Raw genomic sequence first — 23,517 nt, forward strand, 5'->3', positions numbered from 1 at the left:
AAATTAATTGATTTATCAAAAACTAATCCCATAGCATTATTACAAATTAGTTTAATATTACAGGAATATAAATACTTAAAAGTTAAATTATTATTATTTTTTCAAATTCAACACATGTAATTAAATGTTTGTATGAAAAAAATTAGTAAGAAAATAAACGAAATGTTTTGTAAAATATTCTAACTTCTATTGATCAATTAGAAAGGATAAATTACATATTACTATATTTAAAACATTTTTAAAACATTAAAATAATTATATGATTAACCCAATTTTTTTATTATCTAAGTTTGATTTTAGAAGATAAAAGGCAATAGCTTGAAAATGTGTGCTTGCTTCAATTAGAATGACATAATGCTTTTAAACATATTGTCGTATTAGCATGTTGAACATAGGGATTGAATTTAATAAATAAAAACTGAAATCAAAGGCTTAACCACATAGAACACATACTATGGAGGACCGATACTGAAATTATCCCATTTTAGAAAAATCACGTGAATCTTTACACTTATTTCATTTGTTAAGAAAATTAGGATTTTTCTAAAAAATCAAAGATAATAATGAACTGAAAAAAAAAAAACACTTGTTTTCCTCGTTAAAAATTAAAAAAAAATGATTTTTTTCCTAAATCCATTAAAAAAAATCTATTTTCTAATTTTATTTTTGAATTTGAATTTGGTAAATTTTCTCACATTGGGTTTAATTTTTTTTATTTAAGTTAAGCCCTTAATTTGACAATTGTTTTCAGATTGTGGCTTGGACTTTTACTCATCAAAATTAATCATTGAAAAACCTAAAATTCAAGTCTCAATAGGGAACAATTTTCGAATTTAGGCCCCAATATAAGAATAACTGTTAAGTTCAATGACTAACTTGAAAAAAAAAATTCAAACCCCAATATAATTAAATTTGTCAAATTTAAAACCTAATTTTGATAAAAAAATTTCAAACTCTAATATAAAAATAATTACTATATCGAAATCCCAAATAATAATTTAACCGTTTTAATAATCTTAATTTTCACGTGAGGGAATAAATTTCGGTAAGGTTCACCAACCAATCAAATTTACTTCCTTGCTTTTCACTTCACTTGAAACTATGATGAACTCACAAAACTAAAGAAGTAAATAAGAAAAGGGAGAAAAGGAATGATTCAGTGGTAGAGCCACTAAGAGACCCGAGGGCATGGCGCTTTAAGGTGTAAGATTTTTTAATTTCTTCTTTTATATAATATTATGGAGCTTCTTTAATATTTTTATAGTATTAAAAATAATATTAAGAAAAATTATTATTGATAAAAATAAAGAGAATATTTTTGAAGAAGTCAAATTTGAAGAGTAAAAATTGGAATATGAAAAGAGTCGTCCCCATTCTTAGTACTCACATAGACCTATTCAAGGGCTGAGCTACCCGCATAGGCCCGAAGGCCCGCCTGAATTTTGGGAAAAAATATTAGACCCAAAATTGGGTTTAGGTAAAAGAATTAAGCCTATTTAAAATATGGGTCCAACTTGTGCTTGAACATTCAAGGCCCGAGCCTAGCTCGACCTGTTTTAATTTTATAATATTATTTTTATATATTACGTAATTTAGAGCACATTAAAAAATAAACTTATAGTAAATATATAATACTACTCTAATGTAAATATTAAAATAACATTAATAAGACTATATAATAAATTTTCAATAAATAAAAATATATAAAATTATTAAATATAAAATAAAATAAATATTTAAAAATTTTAAAAATATGGGCGAACATAAAATGGGCTTGGATTAGTCTTTTGTAAATATAGACAAGTTTGAGCAAAAACTTAAGCTTAGATTTCAGGCTGGGTCAAGCTTGAATAAGCATAAATTATACTAATATTATGTTTAAGCTCGACTCGGCCCATGAGCATCTCTATACTCACACTATTTTCCTCATTTCTTATCATTGTAAAAGTTAAAATGAGAATTATTTTTTTTACATATCACGTCTAATTTTTACATTTTGACTCCACCACCGAATAATTGTAATGTGAACATGATTTATGCACATTAAACCACAAACTTCACAAATTCCAAGTGAATAATTTGTTATGTACCCTCAATTTTGGTAATGGTAATTGAGGGTGGTCCACAAATCCCAATCATACAAAAAGAAAAAAAAATAAAAACTATACATTAAAAAAAGATGATATAAAGTAGGGCATCTTTTGATCTTTTGTATTTGCAACTTGCTCACTTTTTATTTTATTTTTATTTTTTATGAATCCTATGCATTTCATCACGTGCATGCAAGCTCACCTTGTCTCTCTCACTTAAAAACAATGGTAAAAGTGTAAAGGAGTTTATAATACAAACGGTTGGATTGTATTTTTCTTCTTTATTTAAAAAATGAGTAGATTAATTTTTTGTTAAAATTTTCACATATTTTTATTGTTAAAAATTATGTTTATACATCAATATAATGTACACGTGGCGTGTAACTGTTTAGTTATTCAATCAATCGAGTCAGTTTTAACCATACAAGTAGATAAATTTTAATAAAAATGACTAATTTACTTTTTAATTTAACATATAAAAACTAATTTATCTATTTCTAAGTAAAGAGGATAAAAGACAATCTTACTCCTATAATAAAGTCTCCATAATACTTTTACCCATAAATTTTTAAATTTATTACTTTATAAAAATGATATATATTTTATAATATCATATTGTGTTGAATCTGATTAAAGTGATATATTAATTTAATTAATCTCTTGAATAATAATAGCAGTAATATAAATATATAATTAATGAGGCATTATTAAATACTTAAATCACCTTTTATCTTATCTCAACTTGGTGTGTATCATATGAATGTTCAGAATCTATGTCTGATTTAGGACCCAACTGAATCCGACAAAACATTTTTAACTTTAAACCTACATTAATATTACAATCTTTCTACTTTAGAATTTACATATATTGCCTGTAATAATTATGTCAACCTAATTTATATATTATATTTAAGAAAAAATTATGTAATAAATATATTTATTAAAATTTTATATAAAAAATAAATTATATTTTGGTTGAAATGATAAGTTAAAGAGGTTTAATATTTATAATAATATTTTTATTTTATGTAAAATTGTAATGATTTATAAAGATGTAAAAAAAAATGAATTTTTAATAATTTTATAACTGAATTTGTGGGGTGTGTTGCATTTATCGAATTCTTTGCAAGTAGTATAGAAAGACGTTTGATGAGCAACTGACAACGTTGAAATGGCGAAGCAGAGACGACATATTCTCCATATAAGCGGCTATTTTTTTTACTTCAAGTAAAACTTCTTCTCCCAGTTAAGCACTATTTATTCCAATGATATTTTAGTATATGATTAGAACTATAATCTTAGCCTATTTAAAGGGGTTATTGTATCCGTATTTTGAGTGGCCAAAATTAACACACCAATCAACAATGACTTTTCTTTTAGGCGACAAGATGTAGTCATATATGAGTTTTGGTGAAAGTTTCGTAATAATTATGGAGAGCATTTCGTTTCCAAGTTAAGACTTTGTTTTCGGGGTTTGAGATTGTACGTTTAGTACTTTTAAGTTAGTTTCTGCATATTGTACTATCGTTTGTTTACTCATTTAGTGAAAAGTCAATACATCATTGGCTTGTGATTTTTCTCTCTTTGAAGATTTGCCACGTAAAATATTTATGTCTTTTATTCTCCACTTTTTCTATCTCGTTGTTTATACGAGTCGGTCCTCAATAGAATTTAAATCCGTTTTGATGAATGATATTAACTTAGTTGGATAACCAATCCTAATTCTCAAAGCATGAAGAAGCTTAAAGCATTACTTTAATTTTTTATTCAAATTTACAAATTTGGCCCGAAAAATTCAAATCTATTTGATTTAATCTATAGAATTTAAATTCGAAACAATTTAAATCTAAAACGATTTGAACTTGAAATGATTAACACTTAAAATTATTCAAACAAGTAATGATCATGTTCAAAAAATAGAAGCCTTAAAACCTAAATTACTCGCCTTCACCTAAATGATTTGAATATGAAATTAACCTGAATTAGTCTGGGAAATATTAAAAATTGAATTCACCCAAATCAAATTGATCCCACCAGCATTCTTTTTGCATTTGAAATTTAGTTTCTATATTTTTATTTTCAGGAATTTAGTTCTTCTACTTTTCAAATTTCAAAATTCAAGTCTAATTATTAACGGTATTAAAATTGTTATGTTAAATTTACTGATGTAACATTTTGAAATGAAAGAAATATTCACTTAGTAGCTATGTAACAAAAAATAGCATTGAAATGAACTTGAATTTAATATAAAATTTTAATTATGTCAATAATTAGACTTGTATTTCTAAAGCAGAAAAATATGGGGTGAAATTCTAAACGTGTAAAAAGTAAAGGGACCTTAAGCAGAACTTATCCAATTACCAACTCACAGGTCTAATTGCATGTGTTCACGTGCTTCGTCAGAATGGCATACGCCATCAGGCAATTTTTTTATATATATATAAATATTATTTATTATTTATTATACCATTTTTGTTTTCTCTGTTAAACACAGAGATCTGCAATAATGCTTGTCTTTTCATTCAATTCATTTCAACCACCTTCTTCATCTATTATTGAATGAGAAATAAAAAAAAATATATATATATATATAAAACAGGAATAAGAAATTGTCTCATTCAATTAATTAATAAAAATTTTAAAAAATATACTCGGTAAATGGATCAATATATACTATGATAATCAGTAAATGAATTAATACTTATTTACGAGTAAAATATACATTAAATTTAAGTTAATTTAACGGCTAATATAAGAAATTAGAAAAGAAAATTATTTCGATTTTAAGTGACATTTAAAATTGTTTTATACTGTAGAAAAAATGAAAAGAGAACAAATATATAAATCGATTTTAACAATTTAACGACTTAAATTAAAATTCAAATAATTTAATAACAAATACGTAAATTTATTAATAATTTAGTTACTGTAGTTTTAGTATATTTTGCATAGAAAACACTCATTAAATTAATTAATACACACGCTTACGTTACATAATACGTACACTTTCTACATGTTATTACACATAAATGAAATCGGTGTAATAACCAAAGACAACCTTCAATACTTCTATTATTTATAATAATAACCCAAAATAAAACATTCTATTACAATTTAATCCCCCATGCACAATTATTAATTTCATTAAGCAAATATTATTAGCAAGTCTTGAGTGGGTTACCGCAAAGACAATCATTACTATCAAATGATGAAGCTTCAAGGTGATCGAACGGCGTTCCCACCGGAATCGTACCGCAAAGATGGTTATGGCTGAGATCTAAATGTCCGACGAACTTCGCCGATGATAGAGATCCGGGGACCGCACCTTTCAAGTTATTGAACGATAAATCAAGTGCCATGAAGTACGATTTCGGCCCGAAAACGTCCGGTATGTTGCCTTCAAGGGAGTTTCGACTCAAGTTTAAGATACCCAAACCGGTACTACCCAGAACCGCCGGCGGTATTTCGCCGGTGAGCATGTTGCTGCCTAAGTCCAACGTTGCGAGCACCTTCATTTTGCCTAACTGTGCTGGTATTTGACCCTGTATTTTGTTTCTCGATAAATCCAAGTCGGCTAACCGGTACATGTTGCTGATGGAGACTGGGATCGTACCAGTGAGTTGGTTTCCACTCAGTAATGCACGGCTCAGCATTTTCAGGTTGCCAAAGTTGGCCGGGACTTCGCCGGTGAGGAGGTTGTTGCTCAAATCGAGGTGTTTTAAACTGGAAAGTTGAACAATGGAGCTTGGGATTTCGCCGTTGATTTTATTATCAGCTAAGTTCAAGACGGTGAGCTTTTGAAGGTTCCCTATCTGGTCTGGGATTTTTCCCGATAAGGAATTTCCGATAAGATCCAAGACTCTCAAGTTGGGCAACGACGCCAAGCATGATGGGATCTCACCGGCGATACCTTTCCAATCAGCAATTATTAAAGTAGTGAGCCGGTCGAGCTGACAAATAGAAGGGTTAATGGTACCGGTCATGTAACCGGAAGATGAGTGGCCGGTTTTTTGAAGAATGGGGTCTTCGGACTCACCGCGTAGGGAAACGTCGGTGACTCGGTGAGTGGTGGGGTCACAGCTAATACCGTACCAGTTGGAACAACAATCGGTGCCTTTCCATGAATCGAAGATGCCTAAATAAGGCTCCTTTAACGATGAACTTAAAGCTAGCAATGCTTCTCGGTCGGAAGAAGGGCAAGCATTGACGGCGCCAGAGATAATGGCTAATAAGAAGGCCAAAGCTATGGCATTGAAGGAGAAGATCCCCATTGAATCTCCTTTTTTTATGCCCCTTTTGTTTTGGGTGTTTATATGTATAAATTAAACGAAAATTTGGTTTTGATTTTACGATCTGAAACAATAATGGAGATGAACGAAAGTGAAAGAGAGTGAGCAGTGAGCTCTGACAAGGTTTTGCAAAAATAGAGATATTAGGGGTAGGTACTTTTATAGTAGCTCATGAGCCGAGTTAACTCGCGCCGAACTTCAATTCTTAAACCCGAAAAAGGATTGGGGAAAGAAATTAAATCCGTTTAAAATATAGTACGAGTTCGAACATTTAAGAGTTATGTTTGATATTGTCCGTTTTCAATATTTATAATATAATATATTATGTAAATAATATATAATATTACAATATGCTTATATATAAAACTTTAATAAATTAAAAATTAAATATAATATAAATATTTTTAAAAATACAAAAAAGTACGGGTAAATTTAAATTGAGCTATAATTAGTCATTTATAAATATAAATAAGATTAAGCAAAATTTTATATTTATATTTCAGTTGAGCCGAACTTAGATAAATACATATTTTACTTAAACTTAATGCATAAATAACTCTAATTATGAACAAGTCAATTGAACATGTGCGATTGTAAATATCCATTTTAATTGTTTTTGTTATTAAATTTTTTATAATGAGATCTACTAATATTTGATAAACATATAAGGTGTTAATTAAATCTAGATTTATGTCCGATCGAAATTTTAAAGGACGATAAATTTTTCAAAATTATTTTCTATTCAAGAGATTCAAACTTGAAAATTTATCTAAATATTTAAATAAATTAATTAATTTTATTGCATCATATATATATATATATTTATTTTGTAATAGTATGTATTGCATTACAATTATTTAAAAAATTGAAATTCACTTCACTTCTAGTTTACTAAGTATTTCGGCCGAAGGCGGTAAATAATTTTAGGGTCAAAATTAATTTTAATTTTATGATAGCAAAAGTGTAATTTCACCATTTGAATAGTTTATATCTTTATAATTTTAAATGATTAAATCAAATTTTTATCATTTTTAGGTGGCCAAAGTACAATTTTACATTTATTAATTTAAAATTTTAAATGACATAAATAAAAATATTTCATTTTAAGGGACGACGCCTCGCCAAATACGACTCGCTACTAAATATAATATTTAATATTTGACGATATATATAATTATACGGTAATATATCATATGATGTCATATTTTTAAATATATTTTTAAAAGTAATAATGTGTTTAAATTATCAAATATAAATAGTCATTAATAGTGTTAATATGAAATATGTGGTATTTCTATTTTATTTGTTTATGAATTGATGTCAAATGTCGAGATAATTTTTGATTGAGTCAATTTATACGAGGTTAAATCAAAATTTAAAATATTCGAATCATGTAGAATTTGAGTCGTTCAAGTCAACTAATCGATATTTTAAGTTATATTAAATTCAGTTCATTTGTATTCGTCAACTTTTACTAAATCGAATTGAAAATCGGATTAATCGGATTTGGTTCTCATACTTTTTAAAAAAATTGAGCATAGCATGAGACATTCACATGCATGCACGATGCTCATTGCCCAATAATATCATGGGATCAATCGGTCACCCTATTAAATTTCAATTTAGGATTTTAATTCTTTTTGAGGGTCCCATTTCTTTTTTTTTTACAATTTAGTCATTTCATTGGTGTAATGATTATTAAGAGATTTATTGTTCAAAAACTTTATGATTACTAAAATATTTAATATTTAAAGAAAGAACAATGACATTATGGTGAATTGTGGTATGGGTTTAATCATGGAGAATATTAATTTTGGAGTGTCTATAACATGGATGAATCAATTTCAGTAATCAAGCATGATCTTGCAGCTATTCAATTCACCATGATTAATTTCAGCACTAGTTACAAATTAATCCTGCTTTTCATGATTCAAAATTTGGTGAAAATAAAGTTGGGTTTAATTGGTAACATTGAAATAGTTAGAGGTTTTATATTTGAATTTCGTTTTTATGTAAATGTGGGTTTTTTTTAAAAAAAATTATTTTGTGTTATGATAAATATTGATAACGGTGGTAAAACGGTTCCAAAGCAATAAGAAAAGAAAAATAAGAACACATAAATTTTACGAGGAAACTATTTAGAGAAAAACCACGGGCAGAATAGGAGAAATTCATTAATGTTGAAAACAGAATGATACAAGAGGAGTTTCGAATACATCTATTTAAGGGTGAAAAAACCTTCTGCCTTTCGCCCCCAGAGGTCCCCTTATTTTGCTACTGTATTTATTTATTCAACAAGTGATATGATTCAGATCATACAATCTCTAACATTTTGATTATAGTCAATTATTGTAGTGGAATGTGACAATAAATTTTGGAGATCTAATTAAATATTTCAGAGGATTTTATTAAAATTTTCAAAAATTTCAAAGGACCTAATAATAATTTTCCAAAATTTTGAGGAAGCCATGCCAAGTCCCCTTTGGTTTCTCCCACCTTCTACTTCTACCAGTAGTTAGTTAATTTGACTATATGCAAACCCCTTAGATTGAATCAAATTATTCGTTATATTATTAAATGGATCAATTTATTCATCGTAGTATTAAACTATAAGAATGGTAAAACTCGAATCGTCTCATGATTTCCAATTTGGAGCGGATCTTTTTTGTTTGAAAAGTGGATGCTAGGTAGAGGCAGATAGATTTCCTTTTTTGGATAATGGGTATGGAACAGTTACAGTAATTGTTTGCCTTGCTTTGACCTGCTCTACTATATAAAATTATCATTTTATCATTGTATATATAAACTATTAAAAGGGTAAAAATGTAATAAAATAATATAGGAGAACTATATATTTTATGCTTAAATATTTTTTGAAGAATTATGTTAAAATATTTATTGAGTTTAAAAAGATTGAAAATATTAAAGATGAGTAGAAAAAAAATTAATTGAAGCGGAGCAGAGTAAGGATGGATGCATCCAACATCTATGGAGGTGGTAGTGATTTTCAATATTATACAATCATAGCGGGGCAGACCAAGCAAAGCGTGTCAATTGTGAAGCGGTAGTGGATTTAGCAATATCTACCCCAACCTGCTCCATTGTCATCCCTATTAAAAATAATCAAATAAGGCCAAACCGAGACATAAATTTGTCTTCAAAACCATAAAAAGCTTTCAAAACATAAATTTGTTAAGCAATACATAATATTTGATATCAATATCTTATTATTAATATAATAATATTAGGTTTGTTTTAAGTGAACGTTGTGATTGAACCCGAACATATATATCACCATTGATTTTTATCTCACCACTATTGTATTCCATTCTCAAATCTATAATAAATAATCATAGCTCTACCGAACCAACCTTATTGCTTACCTCGATTTTAACTCTTAATGGTCATCAGATGATGAATTAAAAATCAAAGGAGGTTGGAACATTTTTTTTTTAGACCTTTCGGTATTTGGTAGTCACATTAAATTTCACATTAAATTCCAACAAAATTTAAATTTGGGTTTGGATCTCTAAATACGAAGTAAGTTTTTTCAACATTGCTTTTTGAGATGGAGTTGGGCGGCTAGCAGGAGCCTCGACATCCCTAAAATGTAAAATTTTAATATTGCCCCTTTAAGTTTTACAAAATCTTAATCAAGTAAAAGGTAAAATTACACTTTGCCTCAAAAAATGATAAAGATATATTTTATTAAAATTATGAAATTTTATTTTAATTGTCATGAAAATATATAACTTAAATCCGCTTTCCGTAAATTTTATTTAACTTCGCACTTCACTGTTTTCTCTCACAAGACTTGAACTTCATATTTTACTTAAACAATATCAATCTTTTTACGACTCAATCTCGAAATTTATCAATAAGCTTGGGTGACGCAAAGCTTGAGACCGAACATGAAGTTGAACAATGGTTGAAGACAAAGGTCAAGGAGATGAGTTGGTTTAGCAATGGAACCACATGGGGAAACTGATCCAACCCCCGACACATGGATTAAACAAAGGGGGTCCCCCATTAAAACCAGCTTGGAAGTGATGAGATAACATGGGATGGCTTCGTCCCTACCATCACTCTCTTATCACACTCAAACTTCCAAGCGCTCTCACATGCATTTGCTATTCACCAATGACAAAACAGAAATAAGCCCTACCACTTACCGCCATAATATATCACTCATTTATTCCTTTAAATTTTCTCTTTTAACTATGATTTAAAGATTAATACATTTAGAACTCGTGACTCTGTTCAAATTGGATTTTGGTAAAAAATAAAACCTATTTAAAAAATAGGCCCAACCTCGAGCAAGATTCTTTTGCAGGCTTGACCCAAATTTGCAAAAAAAAAATTATTGTTTTGTTATTATTTTCCCACTACTATTTTGTTATTATTGTTTAGATATTATATAACTCTTGTTTTATTGTTAATCTTGCTACTATTTTTGAGGCATTTACTTGTTAAGTTGAACCTATATTAGCTTTATTTAAGCATAAAACGTTTTTAAATCTATTTTCAATTTGTTAGAAAATATTTATTTTAATGTTTTTAGTGTTTTGATGTATTCAGTTTTTAAAATTTTTTATATAAATTTTTTAATATAGATAAGTCGAGTTACACCCTATTTTAACATTGTTATTTAGGTCAAGTTTAAATAAAATTTTAAGTTTATTTTTCAAGCCAAACTTGGGCCAAAAATTTTATTTAGGCCTGGCCCAAACTTGGTCCATTGACACTTGTGGGTAGTGAAATAAAATAAGTATTAGAAAAATGGGCAAACTATCATATTTAAAGGATCTGGCTAAATATGCAAATTGGACATAATTTTTAAGGATTACTTACATAAAAATTATAGGATTATAATGTAATTACAATATGTTAGTTAAACGAGTCTATAAAATTATAATTCTTTATAATTAAATATATATATATATATATATATATATATAACAACGCCTAATAATTAAATTTTCATTCAATTACTTTGTGGTGTCCAAATATATATATATATATATATATATGAATATAAATTTTAAACAAAATTATTTTAAGGATATTACTTACATCATCATCACCAAATAATAATGTAAAATAAAGAAAATATTTATTTGAGAAATAATTCAATTTATTCATGTTTTTGGGCCCAAAAATTTGGACCGGACCTAGTTATTTAAAGCATTCAATGGCCCAAACCTTAGGCCGACTTGATGCTGGGCCTCGGGAATTATAGCGAAGCAAAAAAATATAACAGCAATACATGTGTAGATGTGTTCATAAGCCAGGTCAGGTCAAGCTCAGACTGGATTTAAGTATGATATTAATATATTTATGTTGGGCCAAGCCCGACCGACCTAAAATATAGGCATAAAATTTTACCTAAATCTACCCATATTTGTAAAAGACTAACCGAAGTCCATTTTAACCCACTCATATTATTATTTTTTAAAATTATTTATATTATATTATTTAATATTAAATAAATTTATACATTTTTTATTTATTGAAATATTTTATATAATCATCTTAATATTATTTTAATGTTTATATTAGAGTATGTTATATATTTAGTATAGGTTTATTTTTTAATGTGTTCTAAATTACATGATAAAAGTATTATAAACTTAAAAATGGGTCGGGCTGGGCTTGGGTATTGAATGTTCAAACTCGAGTGTGACCCATATTTTAAACGGGCCTAATATTTTTGTCCAAATCCTCCCAAATTTCAGGTGAGCCATCGGGTTTGGACGAATAACCCAAACCCTTAAACAGATCTATATATGATGCTGGATTTTTATTACTTGTTACTAAAATAAATAAATAAAGCATGTAAAAATATAATATATAATATATTTTTATAATTGTCTATACTTATTATTTATAAAACACTTTATTAAGTTGATAACACCCATCAATCGAATCCTAATTCAGTTGATGTTATTTTAATATTTTTATTTTAACAAAAACTAATAAAAATACGAATAAATTGGAATTATTGTTAAGGAATATATATAATAACAAAATTATTTTTTCTTAAATAAACATTATCCTAATGATATGTTAAAATTATTATAAATATATAGTTATAATTAATATTTAATATTTTTTAAAATTCCTTCAAAATAATTTATTTAAAATTTTATAATTAATACCTAATGAAATATTTTAGAATTATAATTTAATATGTTAATATTATAAGTAACGATTTTATTTTTATTTTTGGTTCTAACCTTTTATTTTAATATTTTTATTAAAATGTGTTCATTTGTCTACATATATATCATCTTATTACTATAAAAATTCAAGATTGACGAAAACGCCATGAGAAATATTTGTATTATATTTAGTATTGTTAATATGATATATTTATTTGTTTTAAATTCCGTTTACTCATAATTTAATTTAAATTTTTTATTTTAACATCGTACATATTTCATGTGTTATTGCGATTAGTTAGTTTCAAACCGTGTTTTAATATTTATTATATGTTATTTTTAAATACACATATGTGTTCTAAATCAATGGTTTCGACACACATACGTATTTGATATGATTTCTAGCATTAATAATGTATTTGATTGAGTTAGTGTCACAAGTTAACTCGACATCGACTCAAGATTGATGACAACACAAAACAATTTATTTTATTTTTTAAAATTTTAATGTCATATATAATTCATGTGTTATTAATAGTCACTTTTGTATGCCTTTTGTTTGCCTTGGGTTACATTTTAGTAATTTATGTTTGAAATGTTACGTTTTAGTTACTTGCGTTATCGTGTTGTAATATTTTAGTCACTGAACTGTTAACTGTCTTTAACGGTGCAATGATAAGCTGACGTGTCACATTAAATCATTATTTCAAATGAAAATTTTAGGTTAAATTATAGAGTTGGTGTAACAGCCTAATTTTCAGTGGTGTCGGAAATGGTGATTTGAGATCACTAAATTCGACAAATAAGATTGAACAAGATAGTAATTTAATATTTATGAGTCAAGTAAGAATTTAGAAGAATTTGTGAAATGGTGAAATTAGTGAATTAAAAGAATTTATTAGGTCAAACGGGTCAAAAATGAGGTATCGAGACCTCAAAGTTGAAAATCGAGCTATAAATATTTTTATAAATATTTATGGAGTGTCATTGAGTTAGTATTAAAGTTTAGTTAGAAAATTTTAACATTTGGATGGCTAATTAATTAAAAGGATTAAATTGAAAGTAGCACAAAATTTGTTAAATTGTGAGTAAATAGCTTAAGTATTTAAAAGATAGATTTAAAGAGCAATTAGACCCAAAGGTTAATGGCTGGACGGTTTGGGTATGAAATAAGCAAGAAAACAATGTGAACAAGGGCAAAATTGGAAATAGATAAAAGTTAATAGTTAAATAATGATGTAATTGAAAAATCTAGACATTTCTTCATATTTTCTCAGCCAAAACGCCATAGAAGGTCTGGAGAAAGCTGGTTTTTCATATTTTTACATCATGTGAGTCTAATTTTGCTTTTTCTTGATAATTTTTATGTTTTTATGACTTTTACAATTAGGTCCATTTGTAGAATTCATTAGTTTTTGATTTTATGGGTGAAATTGGAAGTTACCCTGGATGGATAAGGGAATTTTATGATGAATTATTATGAAATTTAAGTTCTAATTTCATATTAAGGTGGTTTTATTAAGTGATTTTGATAGGAAATGATATTTAGGACCTAATTGTGAAAAAGTTGTGAATTGAAGGTTGCTGTTGAAATTCAGAATATAAAAGGTTTTGAAATAGTTTATAATGATAAAATAAAGTGTTAATTGAGAAAAATTAGTTCAATTGATGGGTGAATTGAGTAGGGACTAAATTGTGAAAACTGTAAATTTTGGGGTAAAAGTGCAATTTTGAAATTTGAACAGCATAAATTGTGAAGTGAAATAGAAATCAAATAAATGCTAATGAGTAGAAATATTTTATATTATAGATCAAGAATCCAAAGAAGAACGAGGAAAAGAAAAGTTGCGAATAGTCCCTAAATTTCAATATCTTCTACAAATTAGCCGGGTAAGTTCATATGGTTGAATTTAGATGTTTATTTGTGAATGATTGAAGTTTATAATGTGTTATTATATACTGAATTTGTTGTGGGATTGTGTAGATTTTGTTAATGAAAGAATAAATGTGGAAATGCAAATTAGGAAAAACGCAGGATTGAGTACGTTCAGATCGTGACGTGTGATGAATTGATGGATAAGACCATGGTTGTTCCATGGCAAAGTGTGAAATGTAGGTATGGTATCATCCATACTTGAGTTGTGAAATGTAGGTATGGTATTATCCATACCGAAGTGTGAAATGTAGGTATGGTATTATCAAATCCATACCGAGTTAAGAAATGTAGGTATGGCATTTCCCATACCGAGTTGAAAATGTAGGTATGGTATTTCAATGAGGAAAACCATACTGAGTTGTGAATCGTGACATTGAGCAACGACGTACTCAATTTCGTAAGCCGTTTCCTAATTTGATTATAAGAAATAAAAGAGAAGTGATCCAAATGGAAGAGATTGAGTAGTTGTTACTGTTGAGCTCAACTATGTGAATTATTATAACAATGGTTGTGAATCGCAGGAAATTTTAGTAACTGTTTTGGTATTGTTTGGAAATATTATGTTTGGTAAGCATTACTTTTAACCTATGAACTTACTAAGCTTCAATAAGCTTACTTGTGTGTGTTTTAATATTTTTATGTAGATTGACTTGAAGTGAAGTGGGTAGATCGGATCAACACAACAAAGCACACTATCCAGATCAATTCCGATAGCTTTTGTTTTATGTTTGAAGATTTATATGGCATGTATAGAGTTTAAATGAAATGAAGTAAAGATGTTATAAACTAGTTAACAACATTTTGTACTAAAATAGTTTTTGGTTAGTAGCAGTAGTCTGAGTTTGAAAATTCACCATAAATCATAAAAATATAATTATAGGTTGAATAAAATATGAAATTAAATCTTATTGAATCTAGTTTCACATAGAAGAAACTGTGTAAGCAAAAGGCTTTCATATCAGGAGATATTTGAATTTTTGTGAGACAAGGTCAGAGTGATTTTGAACTCCCCTATTCTGATTTGTAAAAATCATTAAAAAATTATAAAAAATTAATTAGGAGTCATACTATATATGTATGGATTCCTTATTGAGTCTATTTTAATAGAAATAAACGTCTTGGTTATTTGAATTCTGTACATGGAGAAATTTGGTTCAGTAGTGAACAGGGGTCAGAGCAGCCGAACCCTGAAACAGGGAGACTTCAACTAATAAACTGTACTAATTGGCCCAACCAAAATTCTAGAAAAAATTAGTAAGTAGATATATGAGCCTAGATTTGGGGAAAATTTACGGATTTAGATTTGAGTTTTGTAACTCGAGATATGATTTTTTGCATCTGTAACGCAGTTGGACAGCTTGTCTGGAAAGTGTAATATAAATTGTTTGAATTTGTTTAAGTGCTCAAATAAGTTTAGTAATGCCTCGTGCTCGACTCCGGCGACGGTCTCGGGTAAAGGGGGCATTACAGTTGGTCCCTATATTTTTTCATTTTGAGCAATTTAATTTTTTTTTTCTTTTATGTTCTTTTAATTTTTTTTCTTTATTTTACATTTTATGTTTTCCATTTATGTTGACGAAGCTTTTCTATATTTTTCCATTTGTTAAAACATCCATGCATATAGGTTAAGCTATTTTAGTTTGCCATTTTTTGTTTCTTGCTTTCGTGAATCACAGGGAGAAAGGGAATTCAAGGGGTATAATCGGGTCTAGTTCTTGACTGGATGCAAAGGGTAAGAATTGTGGGTGATGCGGAAAGGGGTTTGGAATATTTGCACGAGAAGGCTCAAACTTCAGTTATCCACAGAGATGTCAGATCTAGCAATGTCTTTCTTTTTGAAGACTTCAAAGCAAATATTGCAGATTTTAACCTTTCAAACTAGGCTCCCGACATGGCTGTTCGTCTTCATTCAACTTTTGTTTTGGGAACCTTCGACTATCATGCACCTGAGTATGTTATCTTAAGTTGCTTTATATCATTGTTCATTTTTTTCCCATCTAACCAATCATTACCAGTTGCTGACATAAATAATTGAAGGGAGGAAAACAAAAAGAAAAGCAGAAAATAATGAAAAAAATGAAAGTTAAAAGAACATAAAAGAAAAAAATTAAATTGCTCAAAACGAAAAAACTATATAGAGACTAATTGTATTTAACCTAAAATTCTCGTTTGAAATGATAATTTAATGTACCACGTTAGCTTACCATTACACCATTAACGGCAATTAACGGCACTATCACTCGATCTGATTCATGCATTTCTATCTTCATGTACACTATCAACGGCATATTCGAGTATCATATACTCTGATTGGATAAAAATTACAGCAGAACACATTCTATGATATACGGGTCGGCGTATGACATCCATTCAAACTAAAGTGCATAATTGTAAATTCTGTTATGTACGAAATTTTATTTTACAAATCATTATATAATTATTATGGGTTTGAAAAAATAAGTTAGTAACATCGGCTTCTGAGCGTTGATCTAACAATAGTAGGATATCTTCGAGTTGCTCGGCCAGTCCTGCGTAACTCAACCCATGGTTCCACCTATACAAGCGATATGTTAATTCAAACATTACAACAAATAAACAACATTTACTATACAAACTACATATTATTAAGAAATGATTTTTACATTGTCACCAATGAGAATATATATGAGTCGTTCACTTGGGGACGTAAAAATGGTAGTCGCCACTAGGCCCATGATTGCAGTAGGACCAAGCAACCACCGATTGACATCTTATCCAGTTCTGTCGCTTGACACAACTCTCGGTACAATGTGGCCAGCACGACTGATCCCTAACTCATTCGTCTGATTTCTTTTAAGTTGATTAGGTGTAGTAGGCACCTTATGTGTATTAATTTCCAAGATTTATCGGGCATTAGAATGCCCCCAATTAACCTTAGGATTAATGCTTGAGCTTATTGTTCTTTGACGACATCGAGCGTGTCATTAGGAAGATATTTAAAATTGGTTTCCAACCACTTCATATCTATTTAACCACAATAAATCTTATTCGACACCTTCCCAATAATACCTCGTAAAGGTTCTCTTTATCGAGAACAACAGTCGGTCCCGTAACGATTGACTAATCCACCGGTAAACCAAGTTGTAAAGCTACGCTATTGCGCTTGATTGTACACTCTTCGCATAGAAGATGGAAAGTGTGTGTATCGGGCCTCCAACTTTTCACCATCGCGCTGATGAATATAGGGTTGAGTTTGTAGCCCCCGAGCATATGAGACGCATGCAAGAACCCTGTGTCTTGAAAATAACCACGAATTTCAATATTTGGACTTATTGACAAGTTATGTATGAACCTCTCAAAAACATGATCATATGCCTATTTATATCGACAAAAAAAATTAATTTAAAAAACAAAAAAACTTTTAAATTTAACTTAATTGAAAATAAAAAAATTTAAAAATTCGTCTACCATTATCACTTGAGTAGCAAAAATGTGCTTATCGTCAAAACAAATCAGAGAAGTTGTTATTCATGAAAATTTAATAAAAATAAATAATATACGAAATAATTAAATAAAATTATAGTATTTTTAAATAAGTGTATAAAAAAATTTAGAACAAAACTTGAGAAAATTGAAAGAACTGAGGATTTAAAAAGAATTAAAAGAGTTAAATTTAAGTGCAAAGAATAAAAAATGACGCGGTATTTATAAGAAAAAAGTATCGTTGGGACACTTTAAAAATTTTATTTTTATTAACTTTTTAAAAAATGACCATTGATAGAAAGCGCGTCCACTGGTGCACTTTTACACACATTCTCGAAAAAAAAAATCCACCTAAAACAGAAAAAAAAGAAAAAAAAAAAAGAGGCATATACCCCTTATTTACCCTTTTGAGACGGCCAATAATAATTCTTATTTGTGTATTAATTTTTGTGGTGATATGATGTGTTGAAGAAAAACAAACAAAAAAGTAAATGCGTAATTTACAATAGAGGTCATTCAATTATGGTCTTTTTCATTTTCTGGTCACTTATCTATGAAGAATTACAAAATAATTACTTAACTATTAGTAATTTTTTTGGTCATTTAACTATGAAAAGTTACAAAATGACCATTTAACTATTTAATTTTTACCTTTTTGGTCACAGCTGATTAACATAAAAATGAAAAGGCCCAAAATCTAAGATTTTGGGTTACCAAAAAAGATAAAATTGAATAATTGAGTGATCATTTTGTAACTTTTTTAAATTCAGTAACTGAAAAAGAAAAATATCATAGTTGAGTGACTACTAATATAGTTTACCCTAAATAAATAAATAATATTCTTTTTTTTTTTCTCTCAACCTGACCGACTCGACCTTCACCTCATTCTCTTTCATTGAATATAAATATATAAATAAACAAAAATTGTAAAAAGGAGAAAAAAAAAGGGAAAAAAACCCTCCATTATTTTCCGATTGGAAGGATCAGATCGAACCTAGAAACCGACAGTATCTTCTCCGTCTTCAGGTCAGTCCCCGGTCTCTCCTTGCTTTTTCTCCGATTCCTCCGCCGGTATCATCCCTTTCCTTTTCTTTTTTATCTGGAATTTTTGAAAACTATTTTAATTGTTTTTATACGGAATCGGCGGTAGCCGTTCGATTTGCGTTCGACGGATCTGATGCTACCCGTTCTTCATAGATCTGAATCTATTGTGTTATTGTTTTATTGTTATAAAAGATTATTGATTTTATCGATTAGGTCAAAGAACCCTAAATAAAGTTTTAGGAGAATCCAATTGATCAGCTGATGGTTGTCATCGGGTATTGGGAATATAGGAACATACGTATTTTGATCTGGTGTTTATTTTGTGTGGGTTATTGAAAAGAAGACATGGATTCTGCTTTTGCAACTGTGATTTTATCGTTTTGTCATGCTTTTTAATTGTTGAGCTTATTTTGGTGCTTTCTTTGTGTGTTATAGTAAATACTATGTGTTGTTATAATGGTCATACCTTAAGACCCTCTGCAACATCTAAATATCTTGGAAGCTTTACTTGTCCAGCAGCAACTTCCTGTCAATAGCGTTTTTAAGTGTTGTTGGCTCTTTTTGCCAATGGAGAAAGGAGTGCCATCTAGCCTTTTTGTTAATGATGGTTCCTTCATGGAGAGGTTTAAACAGCTTCAACAACAGAAGGATGACAAAGACAAGGCTGCGGCTTTGGAGGAATCTAAACCCCCCAAAGTTGTAAAAGGGTCATCAGCTCCCAAGCCTTCCATTGCTTTTAAGCCCAATGATGTACGCAAGACCGCCCAACTTCCTTCAGGGGGCAAACTTGCTTTCAGCTTGAAACAGAAATCAAAGCTTGTGGCACCTCCTGTTAAGTTGGATGCAGATGAGGATGAAGAGGACCAAGATGCAGGGAGGTTAGATGACAAACCAGTTAAAAAGCAAAAATTGGGTCGATCAGATTCCTCTGAACAAGCTTCGAAACAAGTGGATGTTGGTAATTACTGCTTTTTTAATATTGTTGTGTTGCTGTTGGTGACTGGTGGTCCTCAAGGAATTTACATGCTTAGGTTGCATGTCAGATACATTTCCAACTAGAATGAGTTTATGGTTTACGAATGTTTGAATTACTAGTTTATTGCGCCTGCGGTTAAGTTCTTACCGACTTAAATAGAGGTCTAGACAAAAATTCCTCCTTTCTCTTATCAGAAAGAAAATTTTTATAGTTGTCTAGGTTAAAATAGTCCCCTTCATAAACTGCTGTGATTTATGAAGTCATCTGGCCATCTTCTCTGATCTTAAAGTGGTGGATGAAGAGGGCAAAACATTCTTGAATATTTCTTGTCTCATGAATGCAGCTTATATCTTAATTACCAATCAACATTGGTGGAAAGAGATGTTCAATGAAAGATTTGGAATATGTGGCACGCCTGCTACAAGAGTAATTTGCATTCTCTTCTTCATGCTCTTGGTATTAATCAGTTTTATAAGTGATATGCAGCACCAACTTCCCCAAGCGATCTCACTGTGAAGAAAGTTGCTGACAAACTTGCTAGTTTTGTTGCCAAAAATGGAAGGCAGTTTGAACATATTACTCGTCAAAAAAACCCTGGCGACACACCTTTCAAGTATGTTTACTTGGCATTAGTCTTTTTAGTTCAGTTCCACTAGTGCATTGATTTTTTTGGCTCCTTTTTGTTTTCTGTGTTCTGTGTATTTGATATTTTACTGTATCCAGATTCCTTTTCGATGAGAGTTGTTCTGATTACAAATACTATGCATACCGCCTTGCCGAAGAGGAAAAAGCTCTTTTAGAGAATAAGGAAGAACAAACTCCTCAAAGCGGTTAGTATCTTTTCTCTCCTTGACCACGGTATTGGATAGGATCTTTTTGGATTTGTATGCTCTAATTTTCTGTTGCTATTATTTCTTTCTTGTTACTTCATTCTGTTCTGCACCATAGAATATATATCGGAGTTACTGTTCATGCACGACTAGTCTAGGAATTAGCTCCAAAAACCTCAAGAAATTTATGATTGTTGCATATGTAAAGGTGATATGTCCCATCCTTCTGTAATGACATGACCAATGCTTTTCTATGTGGTATAGGCATTTCAGCTTCTAAGTCCACAAGCAGCTCTAGTAGGGCAGCTCCGCAGCAATCAAGTTATCAAATTCCTGCCTCTGCTTTGTATGAGAATGAGGAGCCTAGATCTTCAGGGACTTCAGCGGGAAGAGCAGGTGATGATGCATGAGATATTTGTTGTTAGTTATTTTTATGGGGTGAATATGAGTCTGGCTTTCCTTGGTTTGCATGTCTAGGGTTATCAAGTTCTTTGAATTAAAATTATCTTTCTTTCTTTTGTCTAGCAAATTATACAAATGTCTCCTTGGTCATTCTGTCTGTTTAAAGGTTGTCGATCATGTTCTGTTTTTTTTTTTAATTATAATAATCTGAAAAAGCAACTGTCCTGCTACTTTGTTTTAATAGTAACTGCATTCTTTCTTTCTAATCTTACTTAAGATTGTCAATTAATGATATAAATATTTTTTTTTCCTTCTGTTAAATCGTCCTTGTAGATTGTAAATTCATACATTATCAATTTGCAGTTGTATTGTGATATCAGCAGGTATTACTAATGGACAATTTTGTTTGCCTGATGTTATATACATGCTCCTCTATGACACAGGTTCATCCAGTGCACCTTCAGGTGCAGATCCTATAGCAATGATGGAGTTTTACATGAAGAAGGCTGCTCAGGAAGAAAAGATGAGGACACCTAAGCAGTCCAAAGACGAGATGCCACCACCTCCTTCCCTTCAAGGTGAATTTTGTCCCTGTTTGAAATGTGTATACTTGTGTGTTCACATGGACATGATGTGTTTTCTTTTTTCTTATTGCTAAAACCCATTACCCATATTCTTTTGGCTAGCGGGTCCAGTGAAGAAAGGTCATCATATGGGCGATTATATCCCACAGGAAGAGCTTGAAAAGTTTATGGCTGCCTGCAATGATGCTGCTGCACAAAAAGCTGCAAAGGAGACTGCCCAGAAGGCAAAGATTCAATCTGATAATGTTGGGCATAAACTCTTATCGAAAATGGGTTGGAAAGAAGGTGCTTTATCTACTCTTTCTGACTTGTATACTTGCTCGTCTCTAGCCTGGTTTATGTTGACCAACAGATTGAAACTCAAACTCTAAATTCTGTCTAAAATGAATCATAAGAACTCAGATAAGATAAACCATGTAGGACAAGGGATTTAAATGCATGTGGCAATTAATCTTTTTCTGTATCTTGCAATCAAGCGATGACGCAGGTGCCAGTAATTTTTTATTGTTTATTTTGCCTTTGCGGTAGTATTATCAAACTATTAATTACATATTATGAGCACCGTTTATAGAAGGGAGAAGTTTAATACCTTGGCTTGCATTGGGTTGCAGGTGATGGTTTAGGGAGTTCCAGAAAAGGCATTGCAGATCCAATCATGGCTGGTGATGTAAAGATGAACAATTTGGGGGTCGGTGCTCATAATCCTGGAGAAGTGACGCCAGATGATGATATATACGAGCAATATAAGAAGCGAATGATGCTTGGCTATCGATACAGACCCAATCCCCTGGTATTCAATCTGTTCCTTCATATTAGATTTATTGATAAGGCGTAGAAAACATTTTGGCCTTGGAAGTTGATCTCTGATGATATATTTGGTATTTCTGTGCAGAACAATCCTCGAAAAGCATACTATTGAGAACACAGTTGTGGAAGAAATCTACAATGGGTAGGGTGGGTGGCTGGTTGGAAGAATTAACTCTAAAGAGTTGAAGGATGCTTATTGCATATCATATACATACTATATATTTATGTATATATATTTGTGTTCATGACTGAGGTTTCTTTCTTTTCTATGGGATTCATTTCATTTCGTTTATTCAGGTGTCTAAAGACAGCTTTTTTCCCTTCTTAAAAAATCCAAGACTGTTAAGTGTTAACTGACTACTTTGAATCAACTGGAGGGAAGGTAGTTTTGTATTAAGAAACTTGTAAGATAGCTTCTGTTTGGTTCTGTTTGTGGAAGGGCAGTGTTGGTCCAAAAATAATTTAAATTCAAAGCCAATGTGCCCAATTTGTTACTGGGAAACTCCAACAGTAATCCCCATTTTCTTTTGAAAGTAATCGTTACCAATTTGATCTCATTGATTATCCTTTCACATTTCTCACACCTTTTCCAATGTTAAATATACTTAAATTTTTTTATGATTTGGAAATTTATATTTCACTAAATTTAATATTTTATCATTATTTGGTAAAATTTATTTTTGTTTTTGTCTTGCCTGAGTTTAACATTTAAATTCTTGTCAGAGTATCAATAAGTGTTAGTGTTAAGTGCAATAATTATTTTTAAGGATTGCAGAGGAGATAGAACTATTATAAGATATTAGAAAGTCTCAATGCTTTATATAGCTGAAGACCCTCCTCTTTGTCAAAGGCCAGATTGTTGATACTATCGGCTTCTCTGTTTTCATCTTTAGGAATATATTCAATTAACCATCTTCCTCATTTTGCAAAAGTTAC

General features: G+C 30.0%; 2 protein-coding genes and 1 long non-coding RNA gene across 6 annotated transcripts; 2 read left to right on the plus strand and 1 right to left on the minus strand.

Moving 5' to 3' along the window:
• Positions 1–4,977: 4,977 nt before the first annotated feature.
• On the minus strand, positions 4,978–6,675 carry LOC108470173 (DNA damage-repair/toleration protein DRT100-like). Its single transcript, XM_017771433.2, has one exon. The coding sequence runs from the start codon at positions 6,359–6,361 to the stop codon at positions 5,249–5,251; it is 1,113 nt and encodes a 370-aa protein (XP_017626922.1). The 5' UTR covers positions 6,362–6,675; the 3' UTR covers positions 4,978–5,248.
• Positions 6,676–14,350: 7,675 nt separating this feature from the next.
• On the plus strand, positions 14,351–15,410 carry LOC128296447 (uncharacterized). The gene is made up of 2 exons (XR_008287064.1): positions 14,351–14,430; positions 15,121–15,410. It is a non-coding gene; the product is annotated as an uncharacterized LOC128296447 (long non-coding RNA).
• Positions 15,411–18,795: 3,385 nt separating this feature from the next.
• On the plus strand, positions 18,796–23,083 carry LOC108469762 (SURP and G-patch domain-containing protein 1-like protein). 4 transcript variants are annotated; one of them, XM_017770781.2, is made up of 9 exons: positions 18,796–18,964; positions 19,418–19,940; positions 20,445–20,571; positions 20,682–20,788; positions 21,053–21,184; positions 21,634–21,768; positions 21,877–22,059; positions 22,386–22,564; positions 22,667–23,083. In XM_017770781.2, exons 2-9 carry the CDS (start codon positions 19,550–19,552, stop codon positions 22,691–22,693), a joined length of 1,281 nt encoding a protein of 426 aa, XP_017626270.1. In that variant the 5' UTR covers positions 18,796–18,964; positions 19,418–19,549; the 3' UTR covers positions 22,694–23,083. The 4 variants fall into 4 exon arrangements, with proteins under 4 accessions (XP_017626270.1, XP_017626272.1, XP_017626269.1 ...); XM_017770783.2 differs by having other exon boundaries at positions 19,485–19,940; XM_017770780.2 differs by having other exon boundaries at positions 18,798–18,964; positions 19,499–19,940.
• Positions 23,084–23,517: the final 434 nt, after the last annotated feature.

This window comes from Gossypium arboreum, chromosome 8 (assembly GCF_025698485.1).
Source record: "Gossypium arboreum isolate Shixiya-1 chromosome 8, ASM2569848v2, whole genome shotgun sequence".
NCBI lineage: Eukaryota > Viridiplantae > Streptophyta > Magnoliopsida > Malvales > Malvaceae > Gossypium > Gossypium arboreum.